Genomic DNA, 17,520 nt, shown 5'->3' with positions numbered 1-17,520 from the left:
ATTGATGAAGGATTAGGTGAGATTGTACAGACATAATAGGAAGCCCTCAACATAAGTCAGTTACCATGAACATGTCAAGGGTTTCCCTTAGTACGCCACTTGGCTTTTCTTTCTAAATATTAGCATAATATAAATGGCATCAGAACGTGAGGGGCAGGAGCCACGTGATCCTTCCACGAAAGCCACTTGTAGGGGCCTTCAGAGAGTTAGCAATAAGGCTGGGAAAGAAAGGCCAGCGCGCCCGCGGCCCGCGCGCGATTTCCCGCCGCGCCCGAGTCCCGGGCGGCGGGCTGGCGGGCGGCCTCCGGGGGCGCCCGGGCCGCGGCGGCGGCGGCGGCGGCGGCGCGAGCGGCGCCTCCGGGCCGGTGAATCATCCCGGCAGACACCGAGAGCCGCGGCAGCAGAGAGCAGCGCCGAAAAATGGCTGAAGCGGGCACGGGCTTTCTGGAGCAGCTCAAGTCCTGCATAGTTTGGTCTTGGACTTATCTCTGGACCGTATGGTTCTTCATCGTCCTCTTCCTGGTCTACATCCTGCGGGTGCCCTTGAAAATCAACGACAACTTGAGCACAGGTAAGGCCCGGGCAGCCGGGCCCGCGGCGCTCGCCCTTCCCCCGCCCCGGAAAGTTAGTGCAACTCGCGCGGCGCCGCGACTGGCGAGGGTGGCTGGGCGCGCGCTCGGGGACGCGCCGGCGCCCGCGCACCGGACGCCCGCGGCCAGCAGGCGAGGACTCGGCGCCTCAGCCTGGGGGGCCGGGCGGCGGGGTCGACGAGACGTGCGCGGGCGGTCGGCGGCCTTCCCGGCCCCGCGGCCCAGTGACCCTGCGGAGGAGGAGCCACACCGTGAGGCGGCCCGGGCCAGGAGGTTACCGCTCCTCCGCCTGAGGTGCTTGTCGGCGGGCGACTGAGGGGACGGAGGTCGGGAGCGAGGGAGTCCCCGCGGACGCCCCCTCGGCTGTCTGCGCGTGAACCCCGAGGGCTCCTCAGAGTTGGACCGTGTCCTTCCTCACAAGCTGTCTGTCGCCAGTGCCGAACATCCTAAGTGTGGTCGGACCAGGCGTCCCTCCCGACACCCACGCGACTCCGCCGGTCGCGGGCGCCCCCGTGAGGGTGCTACCCATCGGCGAAGCCCCCTGAAGGCGTCGACCCTGCACCTGGGGCCGGGACTGCCGAGATTTGAGCCCCCCACCCACCCCCAGAGTTGCGAGTTGCGGGGATAGCGGCGTCACTCTGTTATAGACGGGAGAGAGATTCTCGAAGGTACCATCAGGGCTATAGATGACGTGTCAGGTTACCAGAGGGAATGTCACAGGGACAAAAGGAGAGACAGGAAATCTGGAATTTATGATGATTTTTAATGGTCTCAGCCCTTCTCTCTCTCCTTGTTCCTGTTTGCATAAGGCTTTGGTAACTAGTCATGTTCAGGATCTTAAATAAAGCTCCACACGCTAAGAAGGGAGCCCCGCAGGTCTTGTATCCACGGTCGTAAGTGACGAAGGTAATTAGAACAGGATTTTAAACTTGCAACCAGCCAACTGAATCATTAAAAAACAACCACAAAGAAAACACACGCCAGCAGTAACACTCCAGAGACAAATCAAGCACACAAAGTGTATTTTGCAGGAAGGGCTATAGTTCTTGAAGTCTGGAAGTACTTGTGGGAATCGTTAGAAAAGTCTTTTCTTTTTTTAAAGTTGATAGTAATTTGGGAAATCCTTTCAGTCTTAACTGAATATATATGCATTCTGCTTAGTGTGTGATTTACATAATCAGAGAGTCGGGGTCTGGAAATGCATTTTCCTGGGTGTTGTTAACTACATCAAAATAATTTTTAGAACACGAGGTAATGTACACATTTTGTTAAGTACTTGTGCTTTTAAATGCTAAACCTCAGAAATCTTGATTACTTTAGCTTGAACACACTTTCATATTTATATTTGTTTTGTAATATCCCTTGGGCTGTTATTCTTGGGATGCAGATGAATTCTGCACCGTAGAATCATCTTGCCATTTTTTTATAGGAGCTGTTCAGCCTTTGGATTCAGTCATCCTAGTGGTAATGGCTTTCTGGCTTTTCATCTGTTATGAGTGCCTGCTTATCACAATACTGTCTCCTTGCTTGTGGCAAGTATATCTCTAAGATAAGTTCTAGTCCCAAAGTTTTGTTATTTTAAGAAGTTGCTTGAATATATATGGCAATGAAATCTTATATTTGTTGGTAAGTGGTTTGATTTTTTTTCTCCCAAAGAATTAATTTTGAGGCTTAAAAAATGTGAACCTTTCTCATTTAATGCACATTTAAATTTTTTATTTCGGAACATACATTTGTTCAGTTCAGTTACTCAGTTTATCCAACTCTTTGCGACCCCCTGGACTGCAGCGCGGCAGGCTTCCCTGTCCATATCCAATTCCTGGCGCCTGCTTAAAGTCATGTCTATCAATCGGTGATGCCATCCAACTATCTCATCCTCTGTCATCCCCTTCTCCTGCCTTCAGTCTTTCCAAGCATCAGGGTCTTTGTAATACTTTGTAATACACATTTGTAATACTACATTTTCTTTGTTGTTATTCAGTCACTAAGTTGAGACCCCATAGACTTTCACATACCAGGCTCCTTTGTCCTCCACTGTCTCCCAGAATTTGCTCAAATTCGTGTCCACTGAGTTGCTGATGCTATCTAATCATCTCATCTGCTACTGCCCCTTCTTCCTTTGCCTTTTTCTTAAAGTAGTTGAAATAATCATCTGTGAGCGTATATGTGTGCATGTTCCCACAAGTGCCACAAAGCAATGTTTTATACACAACAGGCAAGGAGCAAAATTGGGAAAATGCAAAAATTTTAAGGAATAAAATTGTTAGGTCCTCTCCCAACAACTTTAAATCTTTTTCTCAAACACCTTTGTTAATTTGCATTAGCATTGTTTACTCACTTAGGCTTATAGGAGACAGAGAAAATAGGAAGATGAAAAGGCCATCTGCGCTGAATCTCATTAGACACATGATGAAACCTGAGACCATTTATCCCAGTGATGCTGGACTTCTGTTTTCATTGTAGTTTTATGTAGTTTTAGTCATAAAGGAAAAGAGAAGCACACAGAGACTCATCTCTGCTACGTCTGTGAGAAGGTGAAGGGAGAAGTCCCCTCCTATGTGGAACTTGTCCTCCCAGGGAGATCTAAATGGGTTCTAAAGGGACTCATTTTGCTGTTCCTAGGCCCTGTGGTGGTTGCTTTTCTTGTGATGATAAAGGTACGTGTCCCTGAAGAGGCAGCAGAAGCTAGAGCTGCTTTTAGGAAGCTGTGGGTGGCCCAGGCCTCCTTCCTTAGGCAAGCTGACACCATTGGTTGATTTGTAGATACTGAAAAATCCTTGCATCTGTGGGATAAATTCCTCTTGATCATGGTGTGTGATCCTTTTGATGTGTTGGATTCAGTTTGTTAGTATTTTGTTGAGGATTTTTGTGTCTATATTCATCTGTGATATTGGCCTGTAATTTCCTTTTTTTGTGATATCTTTGTATGGTTTTGGTGTCAGGGTAATGTTGGCCTCAGAATGAGTTTGGAAGTGTTCCTTACTCTGCAGTTTTTTTGGAAGAGTTTGAGAACAGGTGTTAACTCGTCTAAATGTTTGATTGCATTCACCTGTGAAGTCATGTAGTCCTGACTTTTGTTTGCTTGGAGTTTTTAAATTTAAATCATATAATGAAAAATGAATTTTAGAAAAAGCAAAGGAGAAAACAAACATATTAGGAACACAGTGGTTAGCTTTGAAATTCATTTGTGACGTTCTGCCTTGAGTTGGATAGAAGAATGTTAAAGTAGTTCTATGATTTATTGAAAGTATAATGAACTTTTAATAAGATTTTTGAAAACCCCAAATTATATTGTTACTTGTCAGTTTTCAAGTGAATTAATTATCCTAAAGCAATGCTTTTCCAAAAGGGCAGAAAATTAATTGTAGTTAGCAGCAGTCATGCAGGATTTTATTCAAGAAAAAACAGTAGCATAGATTAATATTTAAAAAATAGCACTGTGACTTGCTATATATTGTGATGTTGATAGCACATTCTCATCTTCCCTATGTTCTGAGGTTTTTAGATGCTAAATTTGAAACACTTTGCACCTTTTCTTAAATGTACACCCTTTGACATTTTTGTACCAAGAAGTTAAGTTGATTTTCGAGTTCTTTTTCTGTTTCCTGGAAAACAAGTTTTCAAAGATCTTTTAAATCCTACTGTATTCCTTTTGGAAAGCAAACTTAATAGTCTAACCTAAGTTTGATTGTTTTTGTTACAGAACTCTTTTTTGGTGTTAATTAAGATGATAAATACAGATGCAAAACTCTTACATTACTGAATGGCGATATACATAACTTTAGGTGCAGTTCAGATTTGCATATTTTCACATTGGAAATGGTTGCTCTAAACTTAATTAACACCCTGGATCTCTTGTCCTGAGCGCCTTGTTGTAGTTAGGTTTTTTGCCCCTGATGTACCTATTGTCTAAAATTTTTTTTCCCACCTGTAAATCCCACCCATCTTTCAAGGACTAGCTTGAATGCTGCCTTCTGATTCTCTCAACTGAATGTGATATTTCCTCCAGTTTTCACTGTACATTATCTGAGAGGCTTGTTGACAGTTTTTACCTTGCATTAATTATGGTTGTGTACCACTGAGCGACTTCACTTTCCCTTTTCACCTTCATGCATCGGAGAAGGAAATGGCAGCCCACTCCAGTGTTCTTGCCTGGAGAATCCCAGGGATGGCGGAGCCTGGTGGGCTGCCGTCTATGGGGTCGCACAGAGTTGGACATGACTGAATCGACGCAGCAGCAGCAGCATGTTTAATATATTTTGTCGGCCAAATATTTCTTTCAGTTTTTTCCATAAGGTATTACAATAATACCCAAACAAATTTTTTGGCCAATCCAGTATGTTTCAGTGTTTGTATATATGTGTCTCTCTTTCTGTATGCATACTAGACTACTAGACTCTGGTTCTTCATTTTCCACTATACTTCCTTGCACGTAGTGGTTCCTTACCATTCATTGCATGAATCAGTCTCCAAGTTGTGGTGTACTCAGTGAGTTGGGATTAGAACAATGAAATTGATCAAACACATTACGGCTATGTGCCTTATTTAAGTTTTCAGCTTTAGATAGAAGTCAGAAACTGTCACAAAAATTTAAGAAATTCCATGGTGAGTCATACATATCTAATCCATGGTGGTCCAATTTATGAACACATAAAAGGACAATTTTATGGTTGTCAGCTTTGAGTTGAGGATAGATCCAAGACATCTTAGTTGCCTTTACTTACTTTTGGAGACATTTCTCTCAGCCATAATGAAGCAATCTGAATGATGCTTTTTTTTTTAAGACCCTTAGTTTCCATACACATTTAATGATAGCTTTATATTCCTTAAGATCCTTTCTAGCTCCAGAATTCTGCTTCAGTGCCTTGGGATAAATTTCATTGAGTGCAGAGTCTATAACCAAGCAAATACATGGACTTGAAAGAAAGAAAGAGTTAATCACTCAGTCGTGTCCAACTCTTTTTGATCCTGCCAGGCTCCTCTGTCCATGGGATTCTCCAGGTAAGAATACTGGAGTGGGTAGCCATTCCCTTCTGCAGGGGATCTTCCCGACCCAGGGATTAAACCTGGGTCTCCCGTATTGCAGGCAGATTCTTTAACATCTCAGCCACCAGGGAGTTCTAATTCATAGTAGATAGAAGTCCAGATTTTATGTGGCTTCCTTCAGTGGCTTTCCATTTCACTTAAAATAAAATCAAAATATGTTATCCTGGCTTACAAAATCTGATGACATGACCCCTTCCTATCCCTTCTGTCTGAACTTTGCTACTTTCTTGAGCTCACTGTCTTCCAGATGGTTGTGATATTTTCTCATTCTTAAACTTGCTTTGCTTGTTCTTGCCTTGTGGCCTTTGCACTAGCTGTCTCCTCAACCTGGAATGTTTTCCTACTTGATTTTTATGCAGTCATGTTTATACTATTCACATCTCTGCTTAAATTCAATTCCTTTGAGAGGTTTTCCCTGATGATCCAATCCACAATGACCAGTCACTATAAATGTCACCAGATTTGGGTTCTCTGTATATCATTTAGCCCTGTTTGCAATAGTTCTTGTTTGTTTGCTTGTTTTTTGCATTTTCATAGTTTTCCTCCATGTGATTGTAAACTCTGTGAGAATAGGGACCTCATTTGTTGTTATGATTTGTCTGCCTTCTTGTGGGTCCTCAGGATCTTGAACAGAGAGTGTTTGGAGCTAACATATGCTTAGTATGTATTTGCTGAATGGATGAAAATCAGTGTCAGTTGGTTGTGGTGACTCAGAAGTAACACTGTCCTTTAGGAAATGATTTTGGAGTATATGTGGTAATTTCTTATGAGATTTAGAATAGCGTTTACTGACTCTTAAGTTATAAAGATTACTTTGAAATGTTTACTGAAGTTCCAAAGTTTTAATTCATTTTGATCCATTTTCTTAGGGGCAGAGTTTAAAGAAGGTTATTCTGGTCTATATTGTAAAGTATGGCTGTGTGCACAGCATACAGAATTTCCCTGACCAGGCATCAAACCTGTGCCCACTGCAGTGGGAGCATAGAGTCTTAACCACTGGACCACAGGTGAAGTCCTATTGTAAAGTAAATTTATACAAAGAATGTTAGAAGTACAAAAATTGATTGCTTTGGAAGCCAATTTGTGTAATATAACTTGAAACTTCAAACAAAGGAATTTGCTGAGGTAAGTGCCTCATATTATCTATAAGGATGGAACTTGGGGTTCTACCTACATGGAAAAAATACTTGTCTGTATGGAAGGATGGAAGGATAGAGTAATAGAAGAAATATTTGATTGGGACACTCTTAAGAACAATATTGTCAGGCATTATGAAACTTCATAGAAACATAATTTGAAGTGATTAGAAATAATTAAGCATAATTAATTTAGTTCATATATTTGCATATTTCCCTTCTCTAACCATAGAAACCACTTCTAAGTTTATATGAGAAGCTAGAGTGAACATAGTGTTAGCATTACAGAAAATTTGCCTTATTGCCAATTTTACTGAAATACTTTTTTCTCCATGAAGTATTGTATATCTGAAAGAGATATATCAGCTCTGATAAGATGAAAGGAACTTTGGATTTAGAAGATTTGAGTTCAAATTCCAGGTTGCCAATTGTTGGGTAACTTGGACAAATTACTTTGTAAGACTCTTTCCTCATTTGTAATATGAGAACAGAATAGAGAATAATCTCTATTTCATAGTTTTATTTTGAACTCTAAATGAGATCTTTAGCATTGAGCCTTGAGCATAACACATAAAAATATTAGCAGCCATTTATCATGTACCTGGTCCCAGTCCATTTCATTGACTCTGAACTGTGTTCATTCATTGGTTAATTCATTCATCCACTGGTTTGTTTATTCATTCACTTTGAGCAGCAGATGCCTGTAAAATTGAAGTTATGTTATTCTTGTTAATTATTATTTGGACATACAGTCTCATGTCAGTTATACTTCTCATAGCTTCTGCAATTCTTTTGTGTGCTGAACAATGAAAATCCTCTAATATGCTGCCTTATTCACTTGTGCTTCTAGATATATTTTGTTCCCTATGATTAAGGATGCTGCACGATAGAAGTCACATCTTAAAAATAAGATTGAAAATCTGCTGGGTGAAACTAGGAACGGGTGAGGAAGCAACCTTTATTGAGTCCTTACATGAGCCAGGCTCTGTGCTGCTTGCTTTGTTATGGGTTTTTATGCTCCCTGGGCTTGACAACGAGTCTGGTTATATCCCATATAAATAGCTATATAGTTGATATTCTCTTTGTACATGTGAAATGAAAAATGTTCAAACAGAACAAGTATTGCTATAATACTAGTTGTCCCATTAAAGGAAGCAACACAGATGAACTCATTAAAAAATGTATTTTGATGGGAAAGCAGCTTTATGAATGAGGATGAGAACTTGGTGGAAACTTTTGAAAGGGACTATTTCTGGAGTATACTCAGAAGAGCTTGAGAAAAGGGATTATGAGTTTTTCATCTTTGTATTTCCATCATATGGTCATTGCTCATGATGATACATGGAAAGATGAATGCATGAATGACTCTGGGTGTTTTTAAGGCTTTCCAAGATCGATGGCACCAGTGGTCCTTTTCTTAGTTCATTTTACCACCTAAAGTTTTCTCTATCTTGGTTCACGGGTGTATTGCTGACACTCAGCACTCAAGACTGGATTTGTTATTTGGCTCACAGATGAAACTCAGAGGTAGAAGTATTCTTATGAGGTAACTGGAGCAAGGGTTTGAAGACAAGGGAGGAAAAGAGTGTTCTTGTGTATTCAGAAGAGGTGAATGCCTGAAGTGGAAGTAATGGAAAAATTCAGAGCAGGAGTACACTAAAGGAAAGAAGGGTTAATGTGGTATAAGTTTGGTTAGGATAGCTTGGTGATTGTCTAGATGTGGGGCTGGAATGAAGTTGACAAAAAGTGTGTACCTGGCCAAATGTCACAAGTTAAGTTGTGTTTATTCTTTTTAAATACACTGTCATTGGCACAACCCTGGGCATTCTATGAATGTTTGTGTGGCTTAGATAGCTGCATTTGGCTTTCCAGCTTGGTGCAGAATGGGAAGGCAACTTCATATGAGATGGTATAATGAGTCAGAAAGTGCTTTGTAGACTGTAAACTATTATAGTCCAAGGCATTAATAGTAGGTTGTTTCTTTAGAAGTTTCTGTTCTCTAGGGCTTGTCTCTCATGGTGAAATGACAGGTTAAGATATATAGTGGGATCTCTTTTATCCTGGATATTCTTTCTAGAGAATAATAAATTAGAAGTTTTTCCAAAGAGGAAATGCAGATGGCCAACAGGTACATAAAAAGATGCTCAACATCACTAATCATCAGGAAAATGCAAGTGAAAGCCACAATAAGGTATCATCTCACACCTGTCAGAATGGCTATCATCAAAAAGAACATAAATAAAAAATGTTGGTGAGGACATGGAGAAAAGGGAACCCTCGTGCATTGTTGGTGGGAATGTAAATTGGTGCAGCCATTGTGGAAAACATTATGGAGGTTTCTCAAAAAATTAAAAGTAGAACCACCATGTGACCCAGCAGTTCCACTTCTGGGTCTGTCCATGTTCACTCATGGCTGATTCATGTCAGTGTATGGCAAAAACTACCACAATATTGTAAAGTAATTAGCCGCCAATTAAAATAAATAAATAAATTTTTTAAAAAGATAATGTACCCCAATATTCATAGAAGCATTATTTACAATTGCTAAGATATGGAAGCAACGTAAGTGTCCATCAACAGATGAATGGATAAAGAGAAGTGGTATATATATACAATATAATACTACTCAGCCATACAACGAATGAAATTTTACCATTTGCAATAGCATGGGTGGACTTGGAAGGTAATATGCTAAGTGAAATAAGTCAGAAAAGAAATATACTTCAGTTCAGTTCAGTCACTCAGTCGTGTCCGACTCTTTTCGACCCCATGAATTGCAGCACACCAGGCCTCTCTGTCCATCACCAACTCCCGGAGTCCACCCAAACCCATGTCCATCGAGGCGGTGATGCCATCCAACCATCTCATCCTCCGTTGGCCCCTTCTCCTCCCGCCCCCAATCCTACCCAGCATTAGGGTCTTTTCCAATGAGTCAGCCCTTCGCGTGAGGTGGCCAAAGTATTGGAGTTTCAGCTTCAACATCAGACCTTCCAATGAACACCCAGGATTGATCTCTTTTAGGATGGATTGATTGGATCTCCTTGCAGGCCAAGGGACTCTCAAGAGTCTTCTCCAACACCACAGTTCAAAAGCATCAATTCTACGGCGCTCAGCTTTCTTCACCGTCCAACTCTCACATCCATACATGACCACTGGAAAAACCATAGCCTTGACTAGACAGACTTTTGTTGGCAAAGTAATGTCTCTGCTTTTAAATATGCTAGCTAGGTTGGCCATAACCTTCCTTCCAAGGAGTAAGCATCTTTTAATTTCATGGCTGCAGTCACCATCAGCAGTGATTCTGGAGCCCAAAAAAATAAAGTCTGACAGTGTTTCCACTGTTTCCCCATCTATTTCCCATGAAGTGATGGGACCAGATGCCATGATCTTAGTTTTCTGAACGTTGAGCTTTAAGCCAACTTTTTCACTCTCCTCTTTCACTTTCATCAACAGGCTCTTTAGTTCCTCTTCACTTTCTGCCATAAGGGTGGTGTCATCTGCATATCTGAGGTTATTGATATTTCTCCCAGCAATCTTGATTCCAGCTTGTGTTTCTTCCAGCCCAGCGTTTCTCATGATGTACTCTGCATATAAGTTAAATAATTATATCATATTATATTATATCACTTGTATGTGGAATGTAAAAAAATACAGGAAACTGATTATAATAAAAATAAATTAAAAAATTAATAAAACTGATTAGAATAAAAAAGAAGCAGGCTCATACAGAGAACAAACTAGTGGTTACCAGAAGGAAGGGGGAAGGGGCAATATAAGGGTGGAAGAGGGGGAGGCATGCGATTTTGGGTGTTAGATAGGTTCGAGGAGGTATCACGTAACAGTGGGGATGTAGCCAATATTTTGTAATAAATGTAAATGGAAAGTAACCTTTTAAAATTGTATTATAAATTATTTAAAATATAAATTGAAAGAATACCAAAGAATTGCACTAAGCAGAGTGATGAATTATTATTGGATTGTTTATAGCCACACTATTGAATATCTGTTGATAACAGGAAATAATATCTACCAACCTCCTTATTGTATTTGAGATGTCATTGTAAAGTTATCTAGAAAGGGTTTTGAGTTTCCTGGTAGAGAGGGAATATATAATAAAATTCATTTTTTATGTTACAGTGGAGCAGGGCAGTTGCTCATGTGTTATTGTTAGTAGTCATTCAACTATGGCAAGCTTTCCTGAACTATCTGCTGTGCTAAAATAAGAAGCTGACAGGGTCATTTAGCTCTAGCAGTATGTCATATTAGCTATGGCTGAGGCCAGAGAGTCATTGTTTAATTGCAGTTACTAAATCTCTCAGCAAAATAAGGCAAAATTTATCTGTGGGAATATTTGTTTTCCCTCTAAATTTTGAGAAATTGAAGGTGTTCTAGTAATAAATATACTTCATGTAGAACCCTAAGTTGGTTCCATAAGTTGACTTCCAAATCTAATAAAGGATCTTGGTTAAGTGTTAGTCTTTCTGAAATTTTGAGGAAGCCTATAGATAACTTTAAAGGAATCTTTAGGTCAGTGAGTAAGGACTTTTCTTTTTAATAAGAAAGCTTAATTTAAAATAGCCAAAACAATCGACAAACTCTGAAGCAGAAAAGTCTTTAAAAAAAGAAGTGGCTTTTTAAAAAACAAGCAATTTGAATCTGAATCTACATATGATCTAGAATTAGAGGGGCTTTTGTTTTGTTTCAAAGTCTGCTTAATACCATTCTAAAATGCTATTTTATTTTGTTGTTGTTTAGGTGCTGAGTCATGAATGTCTTTTGTGACCTCATGAACTGTAGCACACCAAGCTTCTGTCTATGGGATTTCCCAGGCAAGAATACTGCAGTGGGGTGCCATTTCCTTCTCTAGCTATTTTATTAGCAGTAGGTAATAGTAGAATGCTTACAGTTCTTCCCTCTGTTAAGCTTTTCCAATTTCTAGTCTCCTTCTCTTGGAAATAAGAGAATGAAATTTACTTCCTTACCAAATTGATCTTTTCATTTATTCGATAGGTGCTATTTATTGGGCATTATTAGTAGAACTTAAAAAATAATGCTGTTGGGGTGTTTTGCAATTTATTACACCTACTTGACTCAATTGTTGACATACATTTAGATTTCCTGTAGTGTCACATAGTAAGAACTGGTACAATCTCGTTTGTACTTTTCCCCTGGGCATTGCTGTAAGGGAAAGAGAAATTGTGTCTTCTATCATTGACTTGTTTTATTTAAAATAAAGCAAATTATACTTTTCTCAGTTCAGACTCAGAGTACCTGACATTATGGTTTAGAGAAAAACCATAGCTCTTTAGCAAAACCATAGCTCTTTGGCTCTTTTAGCAAAGAGAATGTTTTTTATTGCACCTTTACGTTTGAGAGATGAAGAATGAGAGGTTAAACTACAATTTTTAAATATTAGAAACTTGCTTCTCAATTGTTTTTTCTCCAGACTGAAAGTTGTATATGCATTATCAGTCAGTAAAAGCCTGAAATGTAAAAAAAAGAATCATATAGCAAATCTAATCAATTGAAGAAAGTCATTATCTTAAGAATAATTTGTTTTCTTTCTTTTACATAATTTGAACAATCGGTTTTTTCAAGGGAAAGTATATTAATGAGGACAACATGGTATCAATTAAGTCTGAGCAAATATATGCAGATATAAATTAGTTTTAGCTATAAAAGTATTCCTAAAAATGGTTTTTATGCCAACAGTTAAAAAATTTTTTTTTATTGCTTGCTTACAGAAAATGCAGCAATTTCTGGTAGATTTTAAAAACAGTTAAAGGAATTATAATTCTTTAAAATAATTACTTTTAGTTTTAACCATGAGAATATATGTGATGGAAAAGAGTAATTCAAATATTTTAAAAATATAAGATAAGGAACATGTTACTCTTCAGGCTGGTGAGGATCGAAAGTCAAAGCTTGTGTGAAAACTGACCAACTGCTAAGAGAAAATAAAGATTTGTGTAGTCCAAAGAGAAAATTTAAATGATATTAATAATATTAGTAAGTACAGAGATTGCAGGCTGGGTCTAGCTGGGGAATGGAGTTGTAGCAGTGGTCACAAGCAAGGGCTTTTCTCTACTATGTCTTGAGCATTATGACCATCTATTGTCTCATGTCTGACTCACTTTCTAGTGAACAAACATGAGCTAGAAGTAAAATATAAAATGCTTTTTAATGTATATAATTCTATTTGTAACATCTACAAAAACCAAAGAAGGTATAAAAATATTTAGACATTAAGACAATATTTTATTAATACATTACCTGCCTTTGTTATAATCATTTATTATTTTGATAAAATGTTATATTTCATTAAAAATATGCTATTGATATGTGAATGCTCTTGATACTTGGCTTACAGAAATCTCTTTTTAACACTGACTAGTGGCAGCTAGATTGTGTTAGTCCTTTCAAGTTGCTTTTCTTTTAAATAGTTTAGTTATAGTTCACATGTACTCCTAGGCAGGGAGTCCGTTTGTCTTTGTGAAATGACATTATTTCCACTTTGGGTTTTAGATGAAAACTAAAGCTTTCTCCCAATCTTGGCACATTGCTTTCACCTCTTTTCTTAGAGACACCAGAGAAGTAACAATTGTTTGCAACACAACGTTGTGTGCCCACATTTAACTTGTCCTAGTTTTCTTACCTCAGGATGCATCTCATCCAAAATGAGATGGTAAAATTCTCAAATTAATGAGAAATTAATGTAGCATATGTTACTATTAGAAATAAGATGAGTGTTGGTAAATCAAACCACCTATGATGTGATAAAGTGTTGCAAAATATCAAGGGATTCACTTTGCTACTTACAGGTTAGCTTGCTCCTGATTACAAAGTAACTCAAATGTAAATGTTTCAGGTTATACTTGCCTACAAATGTCAGACTGAGGATGTGTTAGAATGACTAAGTAGTAACAATTCTGAGCCCACAGGGTCCACCAAGGTCCCTGTGCCCCTCATAACTGCTGTTAATGCCCACTCCTGCCCAGGAGTGCTCCAAGGAGGTGCTATTGTTACCTGGTGTTCAGGACTACTGTCCCTTCTTCCCTTCTCACTGCTACCCATTGTTGAGGACATTAAAGAGTGGCCTTGATCAGGCAGCCTGTGTGTATGTATATACACAGTAGTTTGCATTTGCTAATCCCCAACTCCCAATTCACCCCTTCCCCACTCCCCGCTTGCTGGTGGTTTGTTCTCTATGTCTGCGAGTCTGTTTCTTTTTCATAGCTAAGTTCATTTGTGACATATCATTTTTAACCAAAGTCTATACTTCACATACTTAAATTTCCTTAGTTTTTACCCAATGTTCCTTTACTGTGTTCCAGGATCCCATCCAGTATACCACACTACAGTGTTGTCATGTCTCCTTAGACTCTTTGGCTGTGACAGTGTTTCATGCTTTTGTTTTGATAATCTTGATAGTTTTGAGAAGGATTGGTTAGGAATTTTGTAGGCTGTCCCCCAACTGGGATATGTCAGGTATTTGTCTCATGATTTTTCTGGGATCATGGATTTGCGGAGGGAGGACCACAGAAGTAAAGTGCCACTTTCTTCACATATCAAGGGTACATGCTATTAATTTATCACTGTTGATGTTAACCTTTCTCACCTGGCTGAGGTGGTTCAGTGTTTCTTGAGTTCTCCACTGTGAAGTGACACCCTTCTCTCCTTCAAATACCATACTCTTAAAATGGAAGTCACTTTGCCCAGCCCATACTTCTACAGTGAAGAGTTTTGCTTCTCCTTGTGAAAATAAACAAAGACCACCTAAAAGAGAACAAGTAAAGGCTATTTATTCAGGGCTTCCCCGTTGGCACTTGTGGTAAAGAACCTGCCTGCCAATAGAGGAGACATAAGAGACACAGGTTTGATCCCTGGGTCAGGAAGATCCCCTAGAGGAGGGCATGGCAACCCACTCCAGGATTGTTGCCTGGAGAATCCCGTGGACAGAGGAGCCTGATGGGCTACAGTCCTTGGGGTGGCAAAGAGTTGGAGGTGACTGAAGCAACTTAGCACATAGGCTATATATTGCAAATTACTCCTTTGAAAATGTGACTGGTATTACAGAATATGCTGATGTTGTGAGTTTCAACAAATGGATTTCTGGGGCATGTCTCTGGGAAGACTGCTTATTGTTACTGCTCCATCTGAGACAGTGCTTACAGGAGGGCTCCATTCAGGTGAGAGGGGTGAGGAGGAAGAAAGGTACCCACAGAATTTCTGCCTGGTACATCTAATCCCATTTATGCCAGATCAGACAGATTAGTTCCAGAATGGTGGTGTTTTTAGAGAACACCATCGACAATAACAAAAATGAGTGGAAAAGAATTTCATTCTGTACTGTCATTCTTAACGGAGATGCAGTTCATAATCCCAGCACGTTTCTCGTGTCCCCTTTGTCTGCTGTTCCTCATATTTCACCCCCTCCTTTGTTCTCTCTCCTGTTCCTAGTCAGTCAGGCCTTTTACCCTCCTTACTCTCTTCAGCCTCAGTATTTTATTGCAGACATTGACTCTTCATAAGCCTTTTCTCCTCTTCTCCCCTCTCAGGTCCCATCTTGTCTTTTAGATCTGGTGCTTCTGTGCCCCTTTTTACTCTGCATCACAGAAAGCCTGGAGACTGTGGACTAGGAGAGGCTTTTGGATTGTGAGGCTGGTGGAGTGAGTAGTTGAGTAGAGTATCTCTTTGGACAGGGGGAGGACACCTATCACAGGCCACCATCAGTGCCTTTGTGCTGTCACACAAGGAAGGGAAGGCTGATTTGGGGCTCTGGGGTGTCCAGTTCTTCCTGTTGCCCTAGGAACCCCTAGCTAGGAGCCAGGGGTTTTAGAAAGAACATGGAAAGGAGGCAAGGCCTTCAAAGACACAGCCATTGAGGCACTTCTGGTTTCTCTGGGACTGAAAAGTCTTGGTATTGCCAAGCCAGGGCTGTTCTACAATAATATGTGGACTATGTTTCTTTCCTGCAGGAATAGTACATTCTTTTTTTTTTTTTTTTTGACTGTACCATGCAGCATTGGGATCTTAATTCCCTGACCAGGAATTGAACTTGTGCTCCCTGTGGTAGAAGCACTGGACCTCTAGGGAAATCCCCAGCATAGCACATTCTTATGTGACCTGATACTCAAATGTTCAGGTCTCTTTTGTGTGATTCTTTCATTTTTCAGTGTGATTTTTAGAAATCCCATGGCTTTGTTTTGGTGCATCCCTAACCCAGCCCCCCCCCCCCCCAACCCATATCCTACTCTTTAAATATCTTTGGACAGTTGTCATCACTGCAGCAAAATCAGGGCCAATGTGCCTGCCTAGCTTTGTCCTAGAGGGCTGATTTTAATCTGGGGGTGTAGCTGACTGGGGCACTAAATCCTGAATGGTAATGAGATCTTAATCTCGAGGCCACAATTTCAGCCCACAGTGGGCTGGCAGTGCCAGAATTCTCTTTGACAGGCTAGTGGTTGGTGACTTGCTACATTCTTCAGCATCACTTACATTAGGTAAGCAGGGAAAGGTTAATTTTTGGTGCCAAGGGCTTAGCTGAGTCATTCCTTGGCCCCTTCTGGCCATCCTCACATCCTTTGGTAAGATAGGTATGCTTACCGGCCACTGGCCATCTTCAAAGAGAGAAACAGTAGGTTAGGAAGGCTGGGCCACTGTACGTGGAAAAACACATTTTTTGCCAGGGAGGGGAAAGGCTGCTCCCTGATCTGTAGGTGTGAGCTTTTCTGATGTCTTCAGATCTGCTTTTTCTTGGAGGCTCAGCTTCTGCAGGGGCTAGTGAGGATGAATCCCAGTTCTGATGTCTTAGAATCCAACATTTTCAAAGGCATCAGAGGAGACCAGAGATAGAATGGACCAGTTAGCTAGATTAGATCCTAGACTAGAATGTTGTGTAGGATTTTGAGTAGGGGGAGTTAAATACTTTGATATATATTATGTGTATAGTTATTGCTGGCAAAGATAAGGGCACTGCCTTTTTATGTATTTGTTTGTTTGTGGCTGTGCTAGGTCTTTGTTGCTGTGCGGGCTTTTCTCTAGTTGCAGTGAGTGGGGGCTACTCTGTAGTTGCAGTGCACAGCCTTCTCATTGTGGTAGCTTTTCTTGTTGTGGAGCATGGACTCAAGGGCATTTGGACTTCAGTATTTGTGGTTCCTGGGCTCTAGAACATAGGCTCAGTAGTTGTGACGCACAGGCTTAGTTTCTCCAAGGCATGTGGGATCTTCCTGAACCAGGGATCAAACTGGTATCTCCTGCATTGACAGGCGGATTCATTGCCACTGAGCCAGGGAAGCCCCAAGGGCACTATCTTAATGAAGGTCTCAGCAGGAAACATATCATATACTCAAATTATTAATTGGGAAGAATTTAATAAATTTGTGGGCAGGAAAATTATAAAGGAAAATTTATCAATAATGAGAAGTAGTGCACTACTTTGGAGCTGGCAGCAGTGGGGAGCCATTACCATCTGCAGGTCTACAGGAAGTAGCAGATATTGGAACCTGGAGGGATGGCTGTACAGAAGGCTGAGGTCTTCCTTGAGAGCAGGGGCCACTCTGTGACTCTGAGGTGGAAGCTGTATATTGGGAACCAGGAAGGAATGTCCTCCCCCTCTTCCCTGCCCATCCTCTTAATCCCTTGTTGGAGTCTCCCATTAGATGAATCAACTAGAAGGCAGAGGGTAGGGTAGAGAAGGTGGGAAGTAGAAGATGGGCAGATGGAAAATGCCTGACATAAGGTACTTT

At 40.5% G+C, this 17,520-nt stretch overlaps 1 protein-coding gene and 1 long non-coding RNA gene across 15 annotated transcripts in view; one reads left to right on the top strand and one right to left on the bottom strand.

Moving 5' to 3' along the window:
- Positions 1-380: 380 nt before the first annotated feature.
- The window catches only part of ST7 (suppression of tumorigenicity 7), a 315,966-nt gene continuing 298,826 nt past the window's right edge, over positions 381-17,520 (top strand). For 12 of the 13 annotated variants that reach the window (XM_081537854.1, XM_081537850.1, XM_081537845.1 and 9 more), the window contains exon 1: positions 381-571. In XM_081537854.1, the coding sequence (XP_081393980.1) occupies positions 421-571 (151 nt within the window). In that variant the 5' untranslated portion in view covers positions 381-420. Of the gene's footprint in view, positions 572-680; positions 885-17,520 lie in introns of those variants that run through there. The other variant, XM_081537876.1, reaches the window with a different exon arrangement.
- LOC145524844 (uncharacterized) lies at positions 7,278-15,466 on the bottom strand. 2 transcript variants are annotated; one of them, XR_014067879.1, is made up of 5 exons: positions 15,259-15,466; positions 14,391-14,548; positions 11,859-11,950; positions 9,679-10,356; positions 7,278-7,473 (listed from the first exon to the last, which is right to left on the bottom strand). It is a non-coding gene; the product is annotated as an uncharacterized LOC145524844 (long non-coding RNA). The 2 variants fall into 2 exon arrangements; XR_014067880.1 differs by lacking the exons at positions 7,278-7,473; positions 11,859-11,950; positions 14,391-14,548; positions 15,259-15,466 and adding an exon at positions 13,799-13,980 and having other exon boundaries at positions 9,405-10,356.

The sequence above is a fragment of the Giraffa tippelskirchi genome, chromosome 10 (genome assembly GCF_054371585.1).
Source record: "Giraffa tippelskirchi isolate mGirTip1 chromosome 10, T2T-mGirTip1v1.2.pri, whole genome shotgun sequence".
In the NCBI taxonomy this organism is placed as follows: Eukaryota; Metazoa; Chordata; class Mammalia; order Artiodactyla; family Giraffidae; genus Giraffa; species Giraffa tippelskirchi.
This window is presented reverse-complemented; position numbering and strand designations above follow the sequence as displayed.